At 38.9% G+C, this 19,371-nt stretch overlaps 1 protein-coding gene across 10 annotated transcripts in view; it reads left to right on the forward strand.

Moving 5' to 3' along the window:
* Positions 1-19,371, forward strand: part of usp54b (ubiquitin specific peptidase 54b) — a 109,426-nt gene that overhangs the window by 42,037 nt on the left and 48,018 nt on the right. For all 10 annotated transcript variants that reach the window (XM_079594799.1, XM_079594802.1, XM_079594801.1 and 7 more), the window contains exon 3: positions 13,433-13,525. In XM_079594799.1, coding sequence (XP_079450925.1) covers positions 13,433-13,525 — 93 coding nt within the window. The remainder of the gene's footprint in view (positions 1-13,432; positions 13,526-19,371) is intronic.

A 19,371-nucleotide genomic window follows, 5' to 3' on the forward strand; every position in this document is an offset into this window, starting at 1 on the left:
TGTCTGTTCTTTTTCCTTCCTTACTTCCCTCCTTCCCCTCCATTTCATTTCCATCCTTCCGTTCTACCATTTTCTGTCCTTCCTTCCTTCCTTCCTTCCTTCCTTCCTTCCTTCCTTCCTTCCTTCCTTCCTTCCTTCCTTCCTTCCTTCCTTCCTTCCTTCCTTCCTTCCTTCCTTCCTTCCTTCCTTCCTTCCTTCCTTCCTTCCTTCCTTCCTTCCTTCCTTCCTTCCTTCCTTCCTTCCTTCCTTCCTTCCTTCCTTCCTTCCTTTCCCGTTCTTCATTTCTTCTTGTCTTTCCTTCTTTCATTCCTTTTTTATTTTCCTTCCTTCTTTCATTCCTTCTTTACTGTTTTCCTCTCTTTTACTTTCCATTTCTATTCGTCTTTTCTACCTTCCATTTCCTGTCCTTTTTATTATTTTATTTCCTCCTTTTATTATTTTCGCTTCTTTCATATTTCAACCTTCTTCTTTAATTTCCATTCCCTCCAAGTCCTTCCCTCCACTCTTCCTTCCTTCTTTCCTTTTAATTGTTCCTCCTTTTCATTCATCTTTCTTTTTTCCTTTCTTGTCATGTTCATATAGTAGTAGTTAATTAGTATGACAAGATAAATAATTAACAACAAAACATTGAGTCCTGATGAGCTTTAACCGAGAAAGACAACCATTACATTATTTGTGGAAACCGATTGGGGAATGCTGGCTCAAGGATAAATATGTTTCCATATTCATTTATGGTAATTTATGCACTTTAAGACACAGAACTGTGTCTGTTCACTTCTGTGCACATGGATCTAAGAGGATTACCTTGAGTAACCCCAAAATTAACTATGTTTGGTATGCAATATTACCATACTGCTTACTTTGCAGTTGTATGATAAACATTGCAATGATTCATATACAAACAATTGCCTAGACCCTAGAGCATGAAGTACGGTATATGCATGCTTCATACTTCAAAAATAGAGTGTAATATGGACCTTTGTTGTTCTGAATGGTTGTTTAATGCTTGAAATTAGATCAGTAACACCTATTAAACTGAAATAGCCATTATCTTTGTGTGCCTGTGATGTTGCAGCACTTTAACTCTAAGCTGAAAGAGACCAAAACAGCACCGTAATTCTAGTCTGGTGTGCATCCGTGTGATGAAATGCCAGCTACGTCATCTCCTCTCACAATACAAAATATTGCGGCAAGTGTGAAGACAGCTGTTGGGGGAAACAAAATGCAACAACATAAATAAACCTTAAATAGTTAACCCGCACTGGCATGTCTGTAGCGTGTTTGTTAAAGGTCTACCTGTAGCATTCAATATCTGTCTGGAGCAAGACAAATATATGTATGATCTGGAATGAAGCTGGAGTGTTTTTTTAAACTTGACAATCCAGGTGGGCTGTGATTTCCTGGTCACAGAGTGCTGGAGGAAACGCAAACATCTGCAGGAACTGGCTTGTTTACAGTAGGGATTAATGGACTGGGTTGGAACTAGAAGCTGCATGGAAAAGTCCCAGTGGGCCGTTATAGCCCGGCTGTTCCTGTCACACAACTGTGTGGATGCAGATGTAGATGTATCTTCAAAGGATACATTCCTCAAGTTTTATTCAATTAAATTGCATTTAACATTCTTGTGTAGTGCAAAATCGAAATTTTAGATTTAATCGGAGATTGTTGACTTAAATGTAACAGATCACGGCAAATTTTTTTTGAGTTCTGACAACTTATTTGGTTTACAGTGTGGGACTCCTTGTTCCCTGTTTTTGAAAGTGCACGCAAACACTCAAACCACTTCCAGGCTCTTGGCTGTAACATTCCCATGACATCCTTCATTCAATTGACCATCATTTGCCCAAGTCCTTTCCCTCAGTGCCGTCTGCTTGACTGAAGATCTGGTCTTAGGAAGCCGCCCTGACAGTCTTACCTCCCCATAACCCTATAGGGGCTGCAACCTGTCTCTTCTCCTCTCACACCTGTCATAATCTGCAGAGGTTCAGTGACCCAGATTATAAGACCACGTTCCCTGTCAGTCGACCCCTTGCCCTCGCGTGCCTTACGGCCTATGCTGTTCTGCTGGTGGTAGAGGGACACTTCTCTCTGGGAGATGAGAGGTGTGTGCTAGTTGTTACCATGTGTAACCTCCTGGTCTCATAAGAAAGGAATTATTTATTTAAATTTAGGAAGTCCGGTGTTGTAAAACATGTATGCACTCTTTTGGGGAATAGAACGTTTTTATGGACGTCTGAAGAAGTCTAGTTGTTAGCGCACAACATGTTTTAGTAATGTTCTACTGTATGTTTGGACTTTGGTGCTCATTTCTGGTCCATATTGTGTCCTCATTTTAGTCTCTTAACAAGAAGTATGAAAGGAGTGCTTTCATGTTTTTTTGGCACTACAAAGTATGTTCCACTACAAATCATCACTATCCGTCACTTTTTCGCTTTGGGTTGTGCAATTTCCATACATTTGGGGTTTTTATCTGATTTATTTGTTTAAAGTTACCTTTCCAGCAGAGGTCTGGCCAATACTTTTTCTGGAATCTATATAAATGTCCATATGGACAGCAGTGGTACTTTGTACAAAAACTAAATAGTTACTCAAAATAGTAAGGTAACATTTTTAAAATATTGAAATGTTTCTTCAGTCAAGCTAAAATGGATATGAATATTACCAGGTAAGACTAGCTGTTTAATCAGACTATTAGTATATTAATTTTTACAGTTAGATACATCACTTACATTGGTAACACTTTACAATAAGGTCCCATTAGTTAAGACATTAACTAACAATGAACAATACATTTATTACAGTATTTATTAATCTTTGTTAACGTTAGTTAACTGTTCATTGTTAGTTCATGTTAGCTCAGGCCCATTAAATAATATTATCAGATACAACTTTTGATAATGCATTAGTAAACATTGAAATAAACATTAACTAATATTAACGAATGCTTTACAAGTACTTTTCATTGTTAGTTCATAGTTTACAAATGTTAACAAATGGAACCTTATTGTAAAGTTACCCATAAGGCGTACATAGAGAAGATATAGGGTTCAGCATTGTCCTCTTAAGAGAACATTTTGAAAATGTAAATCTGAGAAGAACATTTTTGTACCTTGCTGCATTCTACAGTGTTTTAATGAAAATATCAGTCTCTTTTGCTGCTCACCACCGTGCCTTCGTTACTTTACATTAAAATAACCGCATCATCTTACTGAAGCTCTTTTTTTAATCAGTGATGCGCCCGCTTTATGCAGAAATATCATTACCATTAACGTCCCTGTGTGCATGTGATGTATACAGCTCCATTGTTTTAATGCTCTGCACTTAAACTATATACCGTATAAACGGCAAAATAGTGCAAGCGATGTCTGCTAATTGGTGACCCCTGGTATATTCATCTCAATATAGCCTACATTCTTTTTGTAAGGTCCTCTCTCCCCAATGAGTTCCTGCCCACTCTATACTGGCTTGTGATTATTCTTAAACATAAGGTTCAAATCGAATCTAAAAGAGACTTAAAAAGAAGAGATACATTTTTTTTTAAAGCATTTGGAAACTTGGCTTTGCAGAACTGTCTCTTTTGGTGTTCATGAATGGACAGAATAGTACATATCTCCACCTTTATAAAGATTGATTCTTCCACCACATTTTATATCTGTAGGAGTTCTGTCTTATTAGAAAGAACCCTTAACATGCTGCCAGTAATATTTTCCTTGGCTTGTTTCCATAGTGGTGAGGCATTAGTAGTACATGCATGAGGATGAAACAATGGGAGAGAGGGTAAGAGAACTCTATATGACTTTACAAAGAGAAAAGAGTTCATTAGGACCACTTCTTTTAGAACTCCCACAAAATTAATCACACTCACAACGACCTAACAGAATGTCTGTCGTATTAATTACTGCCCCTGAGGGATGAGGAGAGTGAGAGTATCAGAGAAATGAAAGTGTGGCTAGCAGGCCTGATCAGGTAACAGATGCTTAGAGACCCTTCAGTGCCGAAGGACATGAAAAGACCCTCGCTCTCATTTCCGTCCTTGTGTTGGCCCATTTCTTATAGCTTTGCTCATTTTTCAGAGCCTGTTTCAAACGTTTACAAGTTGTCTTCTGGAAGCTGTCCACTCCACAGCCTTTAATGATGACTGATCGACTGGACTTTCTTTCCCCCCCGTTCTAATAGATATTAATCAGGACATAGCCAATCGCCAATCATATACAAATGTTACCTACCTGTTTTATTTTTTACAATAACCAAAAGGTTAATATTGAGGTCTTACATTTTAGACTCCATGGGCCTTATCTTGCACCCAGCGCAACTGACTTTGTACACCGATGCATGTATCAGTTCTATTTTGCACCCGACGCACAGCATTTTTGCAAACCATACATAATTACAAGGAAAAATATTACCACACGAGGGAGATCATTGTGGTGTCCATGAAGATGGACAAAAAATATAAATAACTCATAAATCTAGCTTACACGTTTACCGAAATTATTCAGGCTAATTGTAGTGATGACGGATCCTGTTTGATCCATAGTGGCATGACACATAGGACATCTGACAAAGTGGGTTGTCCATCAAGAACCAGGAAACAAAATTCTGAAGACTGCGAAATCACCTTTAACATCATGTAAGTTGCATGCGCCTGGCAAATCTGCCATTTATTATAGCAATCCGCCATGGAACAAGCGCGTCTGCTCTTAAAGGGAATGTGAGATGACGCTCTGATTGGCTTATTGCACGTTACGCCCAAACCACACATGAGTAATGTAGCTACTTCAGACCAACCCCTTTTAGATTTGCGTAGATCCAAGATCCGCCCCCAAAGTTACTTGCGTTTCGCGTTTGATACTTGCGTTTCAGATCGTTAAAATAGGGCCCGAAAATGCGACTTCCCACTGCACTGCTGCTTTTATATTGTTTTTCAATGTAAACGTGCACTAGACCAGGGGTGCCCAATCCTGGAAATCTACCTTCCTGCAAAGTTCACCTCAAACACAACTACCAGCAAATTAAGATCCTCAGTTGCACTTGATAATTACAAATTGTGTTGTATCAGGGTTGGATCTGAACTCTGCAGGTAGGTAGATCTCCAGGAACAGGATTGGGCAACCCTGCACTAGACCAATATGTTTGACCATTGCGCTAGCATCTCCCAATCTTTTGCTCTGGCGTTGAAGGTTCAGCAGTGCAGGAGATATACATTCTGTCCGTGCCACTGCCGTCACAGAGTTCAAATATATGTATGTTTCAATTAACCTTTGACTGAAGACCTTTGCCGTTTTTCTTCCTCTGCATAGTGCCGCAAACTCGCCTTCCTCTCAGGAGTTAGGGATGATCGATTGGTCAGTGACGTTGAACGGGAGGGGTATGGTGGTGCGTGTGCATCTGTCACTCTGAGTCATCCCAGCCTGCCCACATGGGATTCACACACATAAACACACACACTTACTGCTCGACGCAGCCCCTCTCCTACTCAAGACTGTATAGCATCAGAGCCCTCTCCGCAGGATTGCTGACGGAGAGTGTAATTTATCACTGTGCTTAAAGTTGTCTCTGTTTCCATGAGATCCTCGCCATATTTTCACCATATAAAACCCAGAGTGAGTGCTTTAGCTGGGGCCCACACTGCAGAATCCTGCCTATTTCGACTTAATGTGGCATAAACAATACTATCTCAATACCTTTTTTAGGGTTTTTGATTCAGTATCCTGATATTTATGCATTTGTTCTGTTTTTTTTTGTTTTTTTTAATGATTTTTTGTTGACAATTACATTGAAAATATGTAATGCAAGAAATGAAATACAGTAAAAAAAAGGTTTTCTACACTGTTTTTTAGATTTTTTTTCATATATATATATATATATATATATATATATATATATATATATATTTATATTTAAATCAAATACGCTATGACTACTAAAATAAGTAAATATTTCAGATTTGTTAAAATTCAAATTTGCACCAACTAGAGTTAGAATTAATTAATTTGAATGAATTAACATTTTAAGAATGAACAGTTTTTAAATCAAATACACTGACTGATATTATTAAATATTTAGATAATAGATAATGAGTATACATATATTTAAATCAAATACTCTACTGCTAGTATGAGTAAATATTTTAGATTTTTTTTTTTCAAATTTGTTCCAATAGTATCCATAATTATCATGCATTAACAAATAATATTCATTTGATCAAATACACTATGACCGTTCAATGGGTGAATTGAGAAAATCTTTATCATTTATCATTATAATTTGTTTGTATAAAGTTAATGGCGAGTAGCTTGGCAAAACCATAATTTGCCATTTGACGAGTATTCATTTTGGACCCTGTAGTCGTGTAGAACAATGAATCAATACGAAATGAATAATAATTATATTTTTAGAATTCTGTGAGAATTTGTGTTTATGCAAAATTAATCATTAAATCAGTTTTGAATCAATTAAACAGTTTGAACTGATTTATGCAAATGAATCAAACTTAAATTTCATCAGTAGCACAAACTGAATTAGAGTTAGGTCAAATACGCTATTAAACTGTCTCTCGCATAGGAAATTTCACATTTAATATATATCGCCCTGCTCTATCCTTCCTTTCTGTCTTTATTTCTTTCTTTTTTCCTTTCACTCTTTCTCTATCTCTCTCTCTATGCGCTCTCTGCATCTGCGGGACTGACTGCCGGTCCTCACCCATATCCACTCAGCTCATTGTTCAGCAGGTAGCCGATTCATCACTACTAAATAAAATAAGGAAGGGGAGAGAAAAGCGCATACGCCAGCACCAGAATGCAATCTGTCATCCTCCAGCGTCTCTCCTCTCACTCCTTCAGCTCTGCTAAGCTCCTCTCTTTCAGCTGGAGCCCTTAAATTCAGCCCCACTCCTTTGAAGTGTGTTGCTAAAGGCCGAGGATTTCCATACGGTGGTGTTTGGGAGTCCTGATAGGTCACACTGGTCTCTCTGTAGAGGCTGTGTATGAGTTCGGTTTAGGCCCATTTAATAGTGGATTGGAATGCAACAGTGTCTGTGCTTAATCTGCTTAAGCCTGGTCTCATCTTCCTGCGCTATTAGGCACACAACTTACATCATCGCTTATGTGCCTTTTTCAGCCTTTCCTGGGTGTATCCTGGTGATTTAGTGCCCTTGGATTTGACCTCTTCATCTTCATCATCTTCATCTTTACCGCCCACCCCCCCCGCATTAACCCCTATATTAGAGAAATAGGATCAGGACATAGAATAGGATTAGGAGATGTTGCAAACCAGATTTGAACTATAGCTCTGAGAGCAGGAACCAACCGACAAGTTTTCATTAATCAATGTATTCCAAAGAATAAACAAATACTTTAACTCATTTAAATTACTGTTTCTTTACTCAATCTACTTTATTGAAGAAATTAAAGTATTACATTTTGTCCTGCATTAGAGTCTAACAGAGATTCGAGTTGCACACACACACACACGCACGCACGCACGCACGCACGCACGCACGCACGGACGCACACACACACACACACACACACACACACACACACACACACACACACACACACACACACACACACACACACACACACACACACACAAAGACTTGCGACTTGACTTGGACATGAAGACAGAGACTCGTGAAAAACACAAGTCATTTTTGGTACGGCAATCACGATTACGTTCTCTTCTTACTACCCCACATGACAGCATGAAACAATATTTTACTGTTCTTTCTTTATTCTTTCATTTCTTATCAATTCGTACTGTAGTAAACACACCAAGTCAGCGTTATTATATGTATGGAACATGTTTTGGAGTAAAGCATTTCATACTGTGATTAACCCCCCAATTTAAATTATTTTACTTCAATGAAAGGTTAGGTTTTTGGGAATTTTTTTAATGAAAGATCAAAAGGATAAACAATGCAGATTTAGATTTATTATTTATCATATTTACTAGGGGTACCAATAATTCTGACCACATCTCTCTCTCTCTCTCTCTCTATATATATATATATATATATATTGCTTGCTGTCCACGTTTCCATGTTCTTTTCATGTTTTTGCCATAATATCCAAATCTACCAAGTTAATTTACATCTTGAGATTCTTGACTAGTTGACAGACACTTATGCATTTTCCACAGATTTGTTGAGTCAAATGACACATAGACATGAATGTTGGTCTTTGTGTTGTTTATTGTAACGCTTGTTTTGTTACCGCCGACACTCAATGGAAGACTAAATTCATTACCCATCATTGCTTGAAAACTGCAGCAAACTACGGCGACTCAAATAGGTCATAATAGACAGCACTTTTTTTTCTTTTGTTGACCATTCCTGTGTTCCAAGTGGTATAATGTAAGATTGAAAGTAATGGTTTTTGATTGTGAATAAAAATTTAAATAATGATTTAAGTAATACTTTTTTGTGCTTCATTAGACATTTTTGAAGTTGAAATCAGTTTTGATATTTCAAAACACTGTTAATTACAATAATTTGCTTAAAGAACTACTGCTAAAAATAGAACAAAGACTTGAGACTTCACTTGGACTTGGACCGGTAGCATTTTATTTTACAGTCCTGTTCCCCATGCATACTACTGTATGTATTTATTATAGTAATTGCAACAATTGGGTAATAACTAGGTACTAACCCTGAACTAACCCCTAAACCTAACCTTAACCCATGTGGTTACCTTATATTACCAGTACTTTCTTATAACTTCACTGTAAGTACACGTACGTGCACATACTGTAAAATAAAGTGCAACCCTTGGACCCAAAGACTTGAGACTTCACTTAGATTACATTTATACTTGGCATTAACATGCGGTCACCATGATCCGATCATGCAGATCGTATCATCAGCCAGTCAGGACACTGCAACTTTACATTTACATCACATGTCCTCTGGATCTGGATAACTGATCGGATTTCCCGCACAATATTAAAATTTTGTCTGTAATAGGCCTTTACCACGGATGCATTCGAAAGGCAGAAACTTCAAATGGTCTAGTAGCGTAAAACAACTTTTGCTTTAGCCTCTATCAATGGCAGTGCTAGCACATTCATTTTGTGATTCAATGAACAATTACAAATATAACCGGTACTTAATCCACCAATTTAAGTTTCCCAACAATAATCTTGAATGATGAAAAAACTAAAATGTTGTCTCATTATTCCAACACATTTTATAATTGAAAGGAGAACTCGCAAATATTTATATATATATATTATATATTATAATATATATACTGTACATGTATACATATATATATATATAATATATATAATATATAACATTATATATACATGTATATATATATTTTTTTTATAATAAAGTAATAATGAATTACATTTATATACTGCACTCAAAGCTCTAGTTTTTACTCTCCTCAACCACCACTAAAGTGCAGCATCCACCTGGCATGCGCCATAACTTTTGTTGTATATAGTAACAAAGTAACTTATGAACAGCACCATGTCAAATTTAGTATTTTATTTTAGAGAGAGAGAGTGAGAGAGTTCAAATGAGCAAAAAGCAAGGGCAGGCAGGTCGGAGCACATGAGCGCAGAGCTCTTTGAGGATGTGCTGCTGCTGAGAGAAAACCAGGCCAGGCTTAAGATCTGCAGAGACTAGCAGCAAATCTGCCCTGAGACTGAACTGACAATCATGTAGTGCTGCCACGGGGCTTTCGGAAACAGAGAAGAGAGCTGAGACTCCAGAGCTTTGCTTTGTGTACGCATGTTTAAATATGTTTTATGTGTGTGTGTGTGTGTGTGTGTGTGTGTGTGACCCTGTGTGTTAGCATTTGAGTGGACACGAGAAAGCCATTTGATGTGTTAAGGATAGGGGTGTGTAATGTTTTATGTAGTAACAGGATGGCATAATCTATCTACATCCTGACTCTAGGTAAAGACCCAAAGGACCATTTCATAATACTTAGAGACATAAAGTGGGTGCTTGAAAAAAAAACTGGGAGTGTTAGAAGGAGAGGGAGATGTAGAAGGAAAAAAGCATTATATAATCCCATTCCACATATTTAGCCTAATCAAAGGGGCTTTAGTGTTCTTTGTTCCTCGGACCTAATGCAGATGCTTTGTATATTTGTTATGAAACACATCTATTTATTTTCCACCAGTCTCAGGGGAGTCCTTTACTTAGCGATTTTTTTGTGATTATTTCCCTGTTTGTTTGTCTCTGCCTTTTTTCCGAGGAGAGTAGCTTTGGTTAAGAGCTGCACGCACAGGTTAATGCGATGGCTTTCTGAAGTACAGAGGGCAGCAAATGTGTCACCACATGAGGAATCACAGCAGGATGCTATAGATTTCTGTCATCACACACACCCTGCGTCCAAATGTGTGTACTTCCCTGCTAGAGAATATGCAAAAAGGAGTATGTCAAGTAGAACTTTAGAATGCTCAGTATTCATGATATAGTAGGTGAACAATGCATCTGTGAACTGGAGGGATTCTCAAGTGTGCAATGCAATCAGTTGACACTTTGCTATTCCATAAAGCCATAGAAGCTGATGAACAGCAAAATTCAAAAATAAATTGTTAGTAAAAAATATGCATGCACAGATTAAAAAATATATTTTTAATATTTTATTTATAATCTACCATCGTTTTGCAATACATAATTACCATATTGTTCCAAATATATATGGGTTTTTTTTCTCATTGCATCTGAAAAATGGGGTCGTTAGAAGATGCCGAACCCAAATAACTGTCTTAAAAATTCTAAAGAAAAGCTTACCGTGGTCTTACCGCTTCAAAGAAATTGACAAGGAAGTGTTTCAGAACGTAGCCGAAAAAAGAAATGAGGGGCTGCCCATAACCAGAGCCGTCATTCAGCTGAAGGCACTGGATATTTCCAAAGAGCTGAACATACCCACCAGCAAGGCCCCTCATTTCTTATTTTGGCTACACACTTGTCTGTCAATTTCTTCTAAGCGGCAGCTTTAAATCAGCGTAAAAATGATGCAGCGTAAACCAGTTTTGCCCCAGCGCTTGCCCTCCGACATCAGAGAGAAACTGCTGTCTTTTCAGCGCGATGTGATAGGCCTAAGGAAAAAACTTTCATGGTCCCTGGATCAGATAGGTAATGCGGATCAAACATGTTTTTTGACATGCCAACATCTGTCACTGTACATAAAAAAGGTGAGAAATCAGTTATTGTGAAAGCTACTGGAAATGAGAACCACTTTTTTTATGGTATGCTGTTTAGTTTTAAATGTGATTGTTGGTACATTTTGCCAGTATTTGCCATACTTTGAATATAAAAATGTATTTTCCTTATAAAATATAAGATTTGGTCCTCAAAAAGCCTTTTTCCAAAAGGTACATCTTGAAAAAATGCGTCATGTAATCAGGGTCGTCTTATATTCAGAACAATATGGTAGATATTATTTTTTTTAAATAATTAAAATATTTTTTTTTTAAATTCTACTTTAAACCACAGCCAACACCACCACCACATGTTCGGCATTACTATTTACTAGTAAGTTTTACTAAAGTTTTATTTTGCTTGGCTATTCAACAATTGCTGTTTTACCCTACATCTAGGACTAAATATGATTTGACGATGACCAAATATGCTTGAGGATTTACTACACGGTGCCTTAGTTTATTATTATCAGTTAGGTATGGGCAGTCTATTGTACACTCACAAGCCCAGCTATAATAATAAATAATAAAGCACAGCTTCCCAAGCTGACTATGGCATTCCTGCATTGTTAGCAGATAAAACTGATTTCCACACACAGTGAGATTTTGCTGCTTTTTTGCATTGTTGTTCTTTTTTGTTGCTTTCCTGAAGAACAATGCTGATCTGTTATGTGTGTGGTCTGTTTATGTATAAGCCCAGTTTTGGATGATGATAATATTATGGGTTTGTGTTCGGGCCCAGTTGGCAGTGCTGGATACATTAGGAATGGATAAAGCTTTGATCAACTGTGTGTGTGTTCGGGTCCAGATGGTTGCTTGCGGGTAAAGGTGCAGTCTCGCTGTTTGTTCCACTTTAGTTTTGCAGGTTCTACGTCTCGCTTTATATGATGAGTGAGAGTCGTGCCCGGGGTAGGTGAACTCCAAACAACTCTGATCCGCATCGTGTACCGCATGTCTCGGTTATTCATAGCTTCATATCTCTGCAGCAATCTCCCCCTCTGTGTTCCACACGCTTATTCTTACGCACTTCACCATCTCTCTCTCTCTCTCTCTCTCTCTCTCTCTCTCTCTCTCTCTCTCTCTCTCTCTCTCTCTCTCTCTCTCTCTCTCTCTCTCTCTCTCTCTCTCTCTCTCTCTCTCTCTCTCTCTCTCTCTCTCTCTCTCTCTCTCTCTCTCTCTCTTTCCCCTCCCCCCTCCCCTTCCTTCGTTCCCTCTCCGTCTCTCTTCCTCATGTGCGATCGCACCTCTCTCACCCAGACAGTTTGTATTCCCACATCTCTATTTCTCACCGTCTTCCGCTCCATCCTTTCTCCTTCCCTGTCTTCTCATTCTACCGGGATCCGGGTCTGAACCTCTGCCGGAGCCGGGACGGTTACTGGAAGTGCTGGATTCCTGGTCTGCCGAGAGGATTAAGTGGAGTGGACAGCTGGCAGATGATCAGAGTGAGAGCAGCAGCCAAGACTGGCTCATATTTATTGACAGGATTGGAGAATTGTGCAGATATTGGCCGATCGCTGTGGGACGGGGCCAGGAAGCCTCTGGGCTGTTTTTTTGTAATGTGAAAACCTGCCCGAGGGTGAGTGAGAGTGTCGTTTTTTTTTAAAATGTTGATTTACTTTCTGCTATCCTAGGGTCCTGTGCAGAGGCTACTAAGAAAGTAAGCCATCTGTTGGTATGTTGATTTCACCAAAAAAAGTAAAGACTGGCTATGTGGCACTTTCAATGTTGTTTCATTTGCATGGATATCCTGAAAAGCCTGACTAATGGAGTTTGTGATGGGATGGAACCTGCTTGTTTGGCCTGAACAATGGAAGCAGACGAATGCAATTGCAATGCCGTTTGGTAATGTTTGCGTGCTGCATTGATGATTTTGGAAATATAGGGGGTTTGCTAGTTCTGCTGGTTGGTGGTCATCCATGTTGGTTTTGTGCTGGTCTAGCATGAACCATAAGCGTGCCCAAAACTCAATATATAATATATGACCACCAAAAATACTGGTCAACCAGCTTGGTCTTTCTGGTGAAGTTGGATAGCCAAGAAAGTCTTACTGGTAGCTAGTTAAAAAACCTGTATTACAAGGTAGGCAGAATCATCTAAAACACAACATACTGGTCTTTTCATCTGGACTGGTGGTGGTTTCTCTTGAAAATGTGGGTCGTGTATGAGATGTATTTGTTGTTGGGCACTTCAGTGTCCTGTCCACTTGACGGTTTGAGCTCATGCACTTTCTCTAGTTGACTTAACCCTTCTGTTCTCTTGACCACAGGTCCTTTGGCATCTTGACATCTTCCGCAGAAGCTTCCGTCAACTGAACACCCACAAGTGCATGGAGGACTCGTGCATCTTCTGCGCTCTGAAGGTGAGTGTTACCAGGTCCTCCCTAAAAGTGCCTGGTTGTGCATAGCCAATCAAAAGGAACTTCCTGTTAGTATCGCCTTCTCAGAAAAGTAGCTTGAGGCTACAGGAGTCTCCTAGAGTGCCCAGGCTGCTCTTCTAATGATCCAGCAAGGTAAGGGTAGAGGCTGCTCGGACTAATTGACTTCCTTGCTGACCTTACTGTAGCACAGGAATAGAATGGAAATGAGATTCTCAACATCAAGACTGTCGCTCTTTTCGAGGAAGTCTTTTTAATTTCCTGCCTGGCGGCTGATAGAGATGGGAGGTGTAGGAGGAGAGGGAGATATACAGTATGCTAGAAAAAGCAACTTGGCTTTTTAAATAACAACCAAAGGCCTCTCACTCAAACAATATCCTGTTCTCTAGTCGCCTTCAGGCTAAAAGTAGCTGTTCTATTTAAAGGTGTCACATACCAGTAAGAAGTCACAAAAATGACATATTTCTTTAAAAGGCTCCTTGTTTTGTGTTAAAAAGAAATCTTTGCCGTCAGATTTGTACTTGCCCATTTGTTTCCAAAAATACCAACATTTCTTGTTTACGCCTGAGAGAAAAGGAGAAGTACAAATAGCCTGATGGATCGTGAGGTCTTTTTCTTTCTATACTTTGTATCTGGTGACTGGTCTAATCTTGTTCTGGTGTTGGGTGATTTTTCCACTTTATTTCATGTCCAGGGATCTTGCTCTCTCTGAGCTGAACACTTGGTTCCTCTGCAGATGTAAGCATGGGTTCTGCTCCAGTGTTTCCACGGCTACCTGTTACCTTGGCTACTCTGTTCTCTGATAGCTTAGTGTCACGCCCACATGATGTCATAAAGACAGTCTGTGCCTTTTGGTCTTGGTTTCCTTTGAGTTGGTTTTCTTTAGTTGTGAGATTCTACATAAGTGATTCGTTGGCTATGTTGAATTGTCCAGTATAGGGTGTTGCAGAAGTCAAACTGAGATTATTTCATAGTGCTGCCTCTATGATGATAGAGAAACTCTACTGTCTTTATGGCCTGATTTATGGCCTGAGTCTTTAATGTTTATGTATTTGGTTCTGGTTGATGGATGGTTGGTTGGGTGGTTGTAACTGGCTGATTAACTGATTGGTTGGGTGGTTGTAACTGGCTGATTATATAATATCCTTATTACATGGCTAAATAAAATAATTAATTGCCATAAAATATTGTTTTGTTGAATTATTTTTATGCAAGGAGAATGAATGATGTGCATGTGGTAAAACTGGCACAACTGTTGGATTTGGACTTGCAATGGTGTATGCATGGTTATTTATAGTTTTGTAATCATTATTCAAACACATTACAGACGGCTTGATAGATGGATAGATGAATAGACAGATGGATGCAGGGCCTAAAACAAACTTTTTGCCACACCTGCCAATGACCAGTGGCTTACTGTAATAAAAATGGCCGGCCATAAAAATAGCCAATTTCGATACCACAGCTAAACCTACTAGCCTAATATAAATTTAAAGGATTATTAAAGACAAGTAAACATTTAGTAATTAAATAAGAACAAATAATCAAATTACAAGCGAAAGGACAAATAAATACAGGTTTTTCAGTTAGATCTAACAGTTTCAGGTACAGAAAATTACATTTAAGTATGTAAAATGTAAATGTAATGTAAAATACCATGCACTGCATAATCTTCACTGCTTCAAATTAAATGGATTAATCCGTATTGAAGTTACTGTACAAAAGTTATTCAGTTTGAGCAGTGAGTGATCTTTTTCTGTCCTTTGTTATTTAGCATTAAAAACGCAGACAGCAGCACTTTAAGACTAATGCACTGATGCATGGCCCAATATACTGATATACATGCGTTTTCTTTCTCAATTTTTTAGTTTACGTTTACTTAGACAAAACCGACCATGTTTACTTGGATACTCACGGCCGTTGTCGTATTACGACTGTTGCAGTGTCCGAAGATATTTTGCATGCTCAAAGTCTTGTGTGACCGTGGCTTAACTGCGTTCACTTCTTCTTGTGCTTGAATATTTGAATTGGCATGCATGTGGTGGTGATGCAGCTCTGGCCTATGCAGACAGACAGACAGACAGACAGACAGACAGACAGATTAGATAGATAGATAGATAGATAGATAGATAGATAGATAGATAGATAGATAGATAGATAGATAGATAGATAGATAGATAGATAGATAGATAGATAGATAGATAGATAGATAGATAGATAGATAGATAGATAGATAGATAGATAGAATTGTGTGTGCTTGTGCTTTATTCTCTGGGCTACTTTGTTGATATGAAACATAAATGAGCCCGTGTGAAATCCATCACAGTGATTGAAATGTGCTCTCTCTCTCCCTCTCTCTCTAAATGAAGTGTGTGAAGTGCTGAGGCATCAGAAATCACTCCGCTGTAGTGACACAAAGCCGTATCATGAGAACGCTTTCACATATTTGCCAGGATTTATGATCATTTACCAGGATCTGTTCTTCCTGTCCTTCTCCTGCTCTTTCATTCTTTCTTCGTCACTCACACTCTTGCCGTTTCTCTCTTGCTCCTGTTTTCTTGCCGTATTAAACCTGTTGCTAAATTTAGCTCCATGCCTATTCAATGTTAAACCATTCGGGGACTAAAAGCAATTGCTATTGTCCAGGTGACGTGTTCAGAACAAATTTGCAGACTTAGAAAGAGACTTTTAATTTTAATCACGTCCAAGCAAACAAGCTTTAAGCCTCCATTATGTTTTGAGGAATGACTGGTTCTCAACATAATTTGTCTTGCTGTACCTGAAATTACACATGTCATTGAGTTGGCTGCATCATTTTTCAACAGCATTAATAACGTGATGGCGCGATTCTGTTTAGGCCCTGTGCTAAAAGTTTGCTCTGTGGTAAAGCTCAATGCCTGACTCTGAGGCGGATTCCAGTCCCTCAGGTCTCACCCTGAGCTCTTTTCCTGCCAAACCCTCTGTGGACTGGTGGCATGTGATCTCAAGTGGCTCTGGCTGTCCCATGCCATAGCCTTGAATGGCATGCGCTATGTCACCTCTCTAATTTCTAATGGAGGAACGTTAGTTTCGGCCGATTGGTCATGAGAGTTCCTCACGCGTGCCGCCCGCCAGCCGCCTGCTCGCCAGCCATGTTATTGAAATTTAATGATCTTATGCTACTAATGAGTGCTGAAATATGCCCTCACCACACCGCTCCTTTCTACAAACCGCAGAATTCTACAAATGTGTTTATTTGAAGCATACTGACTGTGGGGAATATCATGTTCATTTACTGAGATGTAAATGAGCTGAGGGGTATGGAGATGAAAAATCTCATATTGATTGTTTGCACAAGAATGCAACATTTGGCCAATATTATTTACTGATTTGCTCCTTTGATTTTATTGCATTTTCAACTTATCAACTACTTTACGTTTATTTATTAATAGTAGTTTGTCTTTTTATGAGAGGGTGGCATTTCACAAGTTTGGGGTTGGTAAGATTTTTTTAATTGTTTCTGAAAAAAGCCTCTCACCAAGTCTGCGTTTATTTGATGTAAATACACTGTTGTTTTATTTGAAGATATTTTTAAATGAAATTTATACCTGATTTTTCAGGCAGCCATTACTCCAGTCTTCAGAGTCACATGATCCTTCAGAAATAATATGCTGATTTGGTGCTCAAGAAACATTTATTATTATCAATGTTGAAAACATTATTAAGATTAATATTTTTTTCTGTATTCTTTGATGAATAGAAAGTTCAAGAATGAATTTTCTCTTAGCTAAATTTATTTGCATTTGCAAGTCTATAATGTTTGTCACCAGAGAGGGTGCATGTCACAGAGGCTGAATTGTGACATTGGGTGGCAAGGGCCCACATTACTGCCACTTCACGAGGTGTGATAGTGCCTTGAGCTTGGTGACCTCTACAGACCATCGGCCCCGCTGAGGAACTGCAGAGCTGGAGGCAGGAAACAAACGCATACACAAACTAAATAAATGCAAAGTCACAGTCACTCACACAAGCCGCCACCTTTATTACAATGATGTTTCCTATTATAGAAGTTCCAGTGACACCTCTATGTTTGTGCCATTTTATGTAGTGCGAATCAGCGATTGAGTTAAACCCAATTACAAACTCATAATCAGCATGAGATTCAATCCCTCTGCAATTTGAAAACTGAGCCCAGGGAGTGTTTAATATTAATATATTTACGTGCGTCGCAAGATTGCTGTTCCTGTCAGGGTGTGTGTGCATGTCTATATTTTCTCATTGCCTTTGTGAGTTTTGAGCAGTGCAGTTGATATGTGTCTAGTGTCTTTGAGTGGAGGTTAATGTCTTATTTCACAGGCTACGCCTGAGGGCTCGCAGCTGACAACACAATCTCTGGTGGTTTGTGTGTGTATGTATACAGTATGTATGGATATGACTGGACTTGCATGGTTTGAGTTGAGCCTGTCCAGTTGGGTTCCATGTCCTTGTTAGAGATGAGAAGGACTTTACATCACACACACACACACACACACACACACACACACACACACACACACACACACACACACACACACACACACACACACACACACACACACACACACACACACACACACACACACACGGACACCCTTTACATTACCTGCTATTACACACATGGACGACTCAACCCTCAAATGGGATTCCCAGTTTTTCACACTCTATAATGTATTATAAAGAATCAAGGCAGCTTGTGGTTTAAACTTGAGACGTTTATATGAATGTCCTTTTTGGGAAGGTCACGACTGGTTCAGACTGGTTTATATGTGTCAGTATTTGTTGGCTAGCTCTTTGAACAGAATAAAAACCAGGGAAGCTGGTTGACTGGTGTAATTTGGCTTGTTAAGTTAGCCTGGGAGTTAACTAGTCTCTGGATTTGTGTACATTTTCCAGGTTAGTTGCATCATGTCTTTAAAAGATACTCAAGAGTTTTGTTTGAGGAAAGTAGCAAGTTAAAGGATTAGTTACTTATTTACTCCAGAATTAAAATTTCCTCACCCCCATGTCCATGACTTCACGCATTATGTAATCACGTTGGAAAGGTCGCACGTGACGCAGGTGGAAGTACCGACCCAGTGTTTACAAAGTGAACGTGCAAAGTCAAATGCCCTTTTCAAAAAAACCCGGAAACAACAATGTTGAAGTTGGAGGAGAAAATGAGATGAGAGTTTTTCGTACTTCTGCCTACGTCACGTTTTTTTAAATGACCGATTATTTCGCTAGATAAGACCCTTATTCCTCGGCTGGGATCGTGTAGAGCCCTTTGAAGCTGCACTGAAACTGCAATTTGGACCTTTAACCCGTTGGTTCTGTTGAAGTCCACTACATGGAAAACAATCCTGGAATGGTTTCCTTAAATACCTTCATTTTTTTCAACTGAAGAAAGAAAGACAAGACTTGGATGACATGCGGGTGAGTAACTTATCAGGAAATTTTAATTCTGGAGTGAACTAATCCTTTAACTAGATATCCATGAGCAGAATTAGTATTCCACAATATTTGAATTATTTGTGTAAAATAATCAGTTTATCCCTGCAGAGAAAACTGCCTATGGTTTACTTGTCTCCACACCTGGTTAGGCTGGTCTGTTGGCTTATTTTAAAGAGGTTTTGAGCCCTCTTCTGCTGGCCAGACTGGGAGACAGTTCTAGACAAGCTGAAGACCTGATTGGCCAGGACTATAAAGGCCCAGACAAATCAAACTGATATCAAAGAACCAGCGGTGTCAAAAGCTGACTGTTGCCTCACATTGCCTGTGTCTGGGCCAAAAAGTTGTGGAACATCGCAAAAACTACAGCCAACAGTCAGCTAGCA

The sequence above is a fragment of the Phoxinus phoxinus genome, assembly GCF_949152265.1.
Source record: "Phoxinus phoxinus genome assembly, chromosome: 21".
Classification (NCBI taxonomy): domain Eukaryota; kingdom Metazoa; phylum Chordata; class Actinopteri; order Cypriniformes; family Leuciscidae; genus Phoxinus; species Phoxinus phoxinus.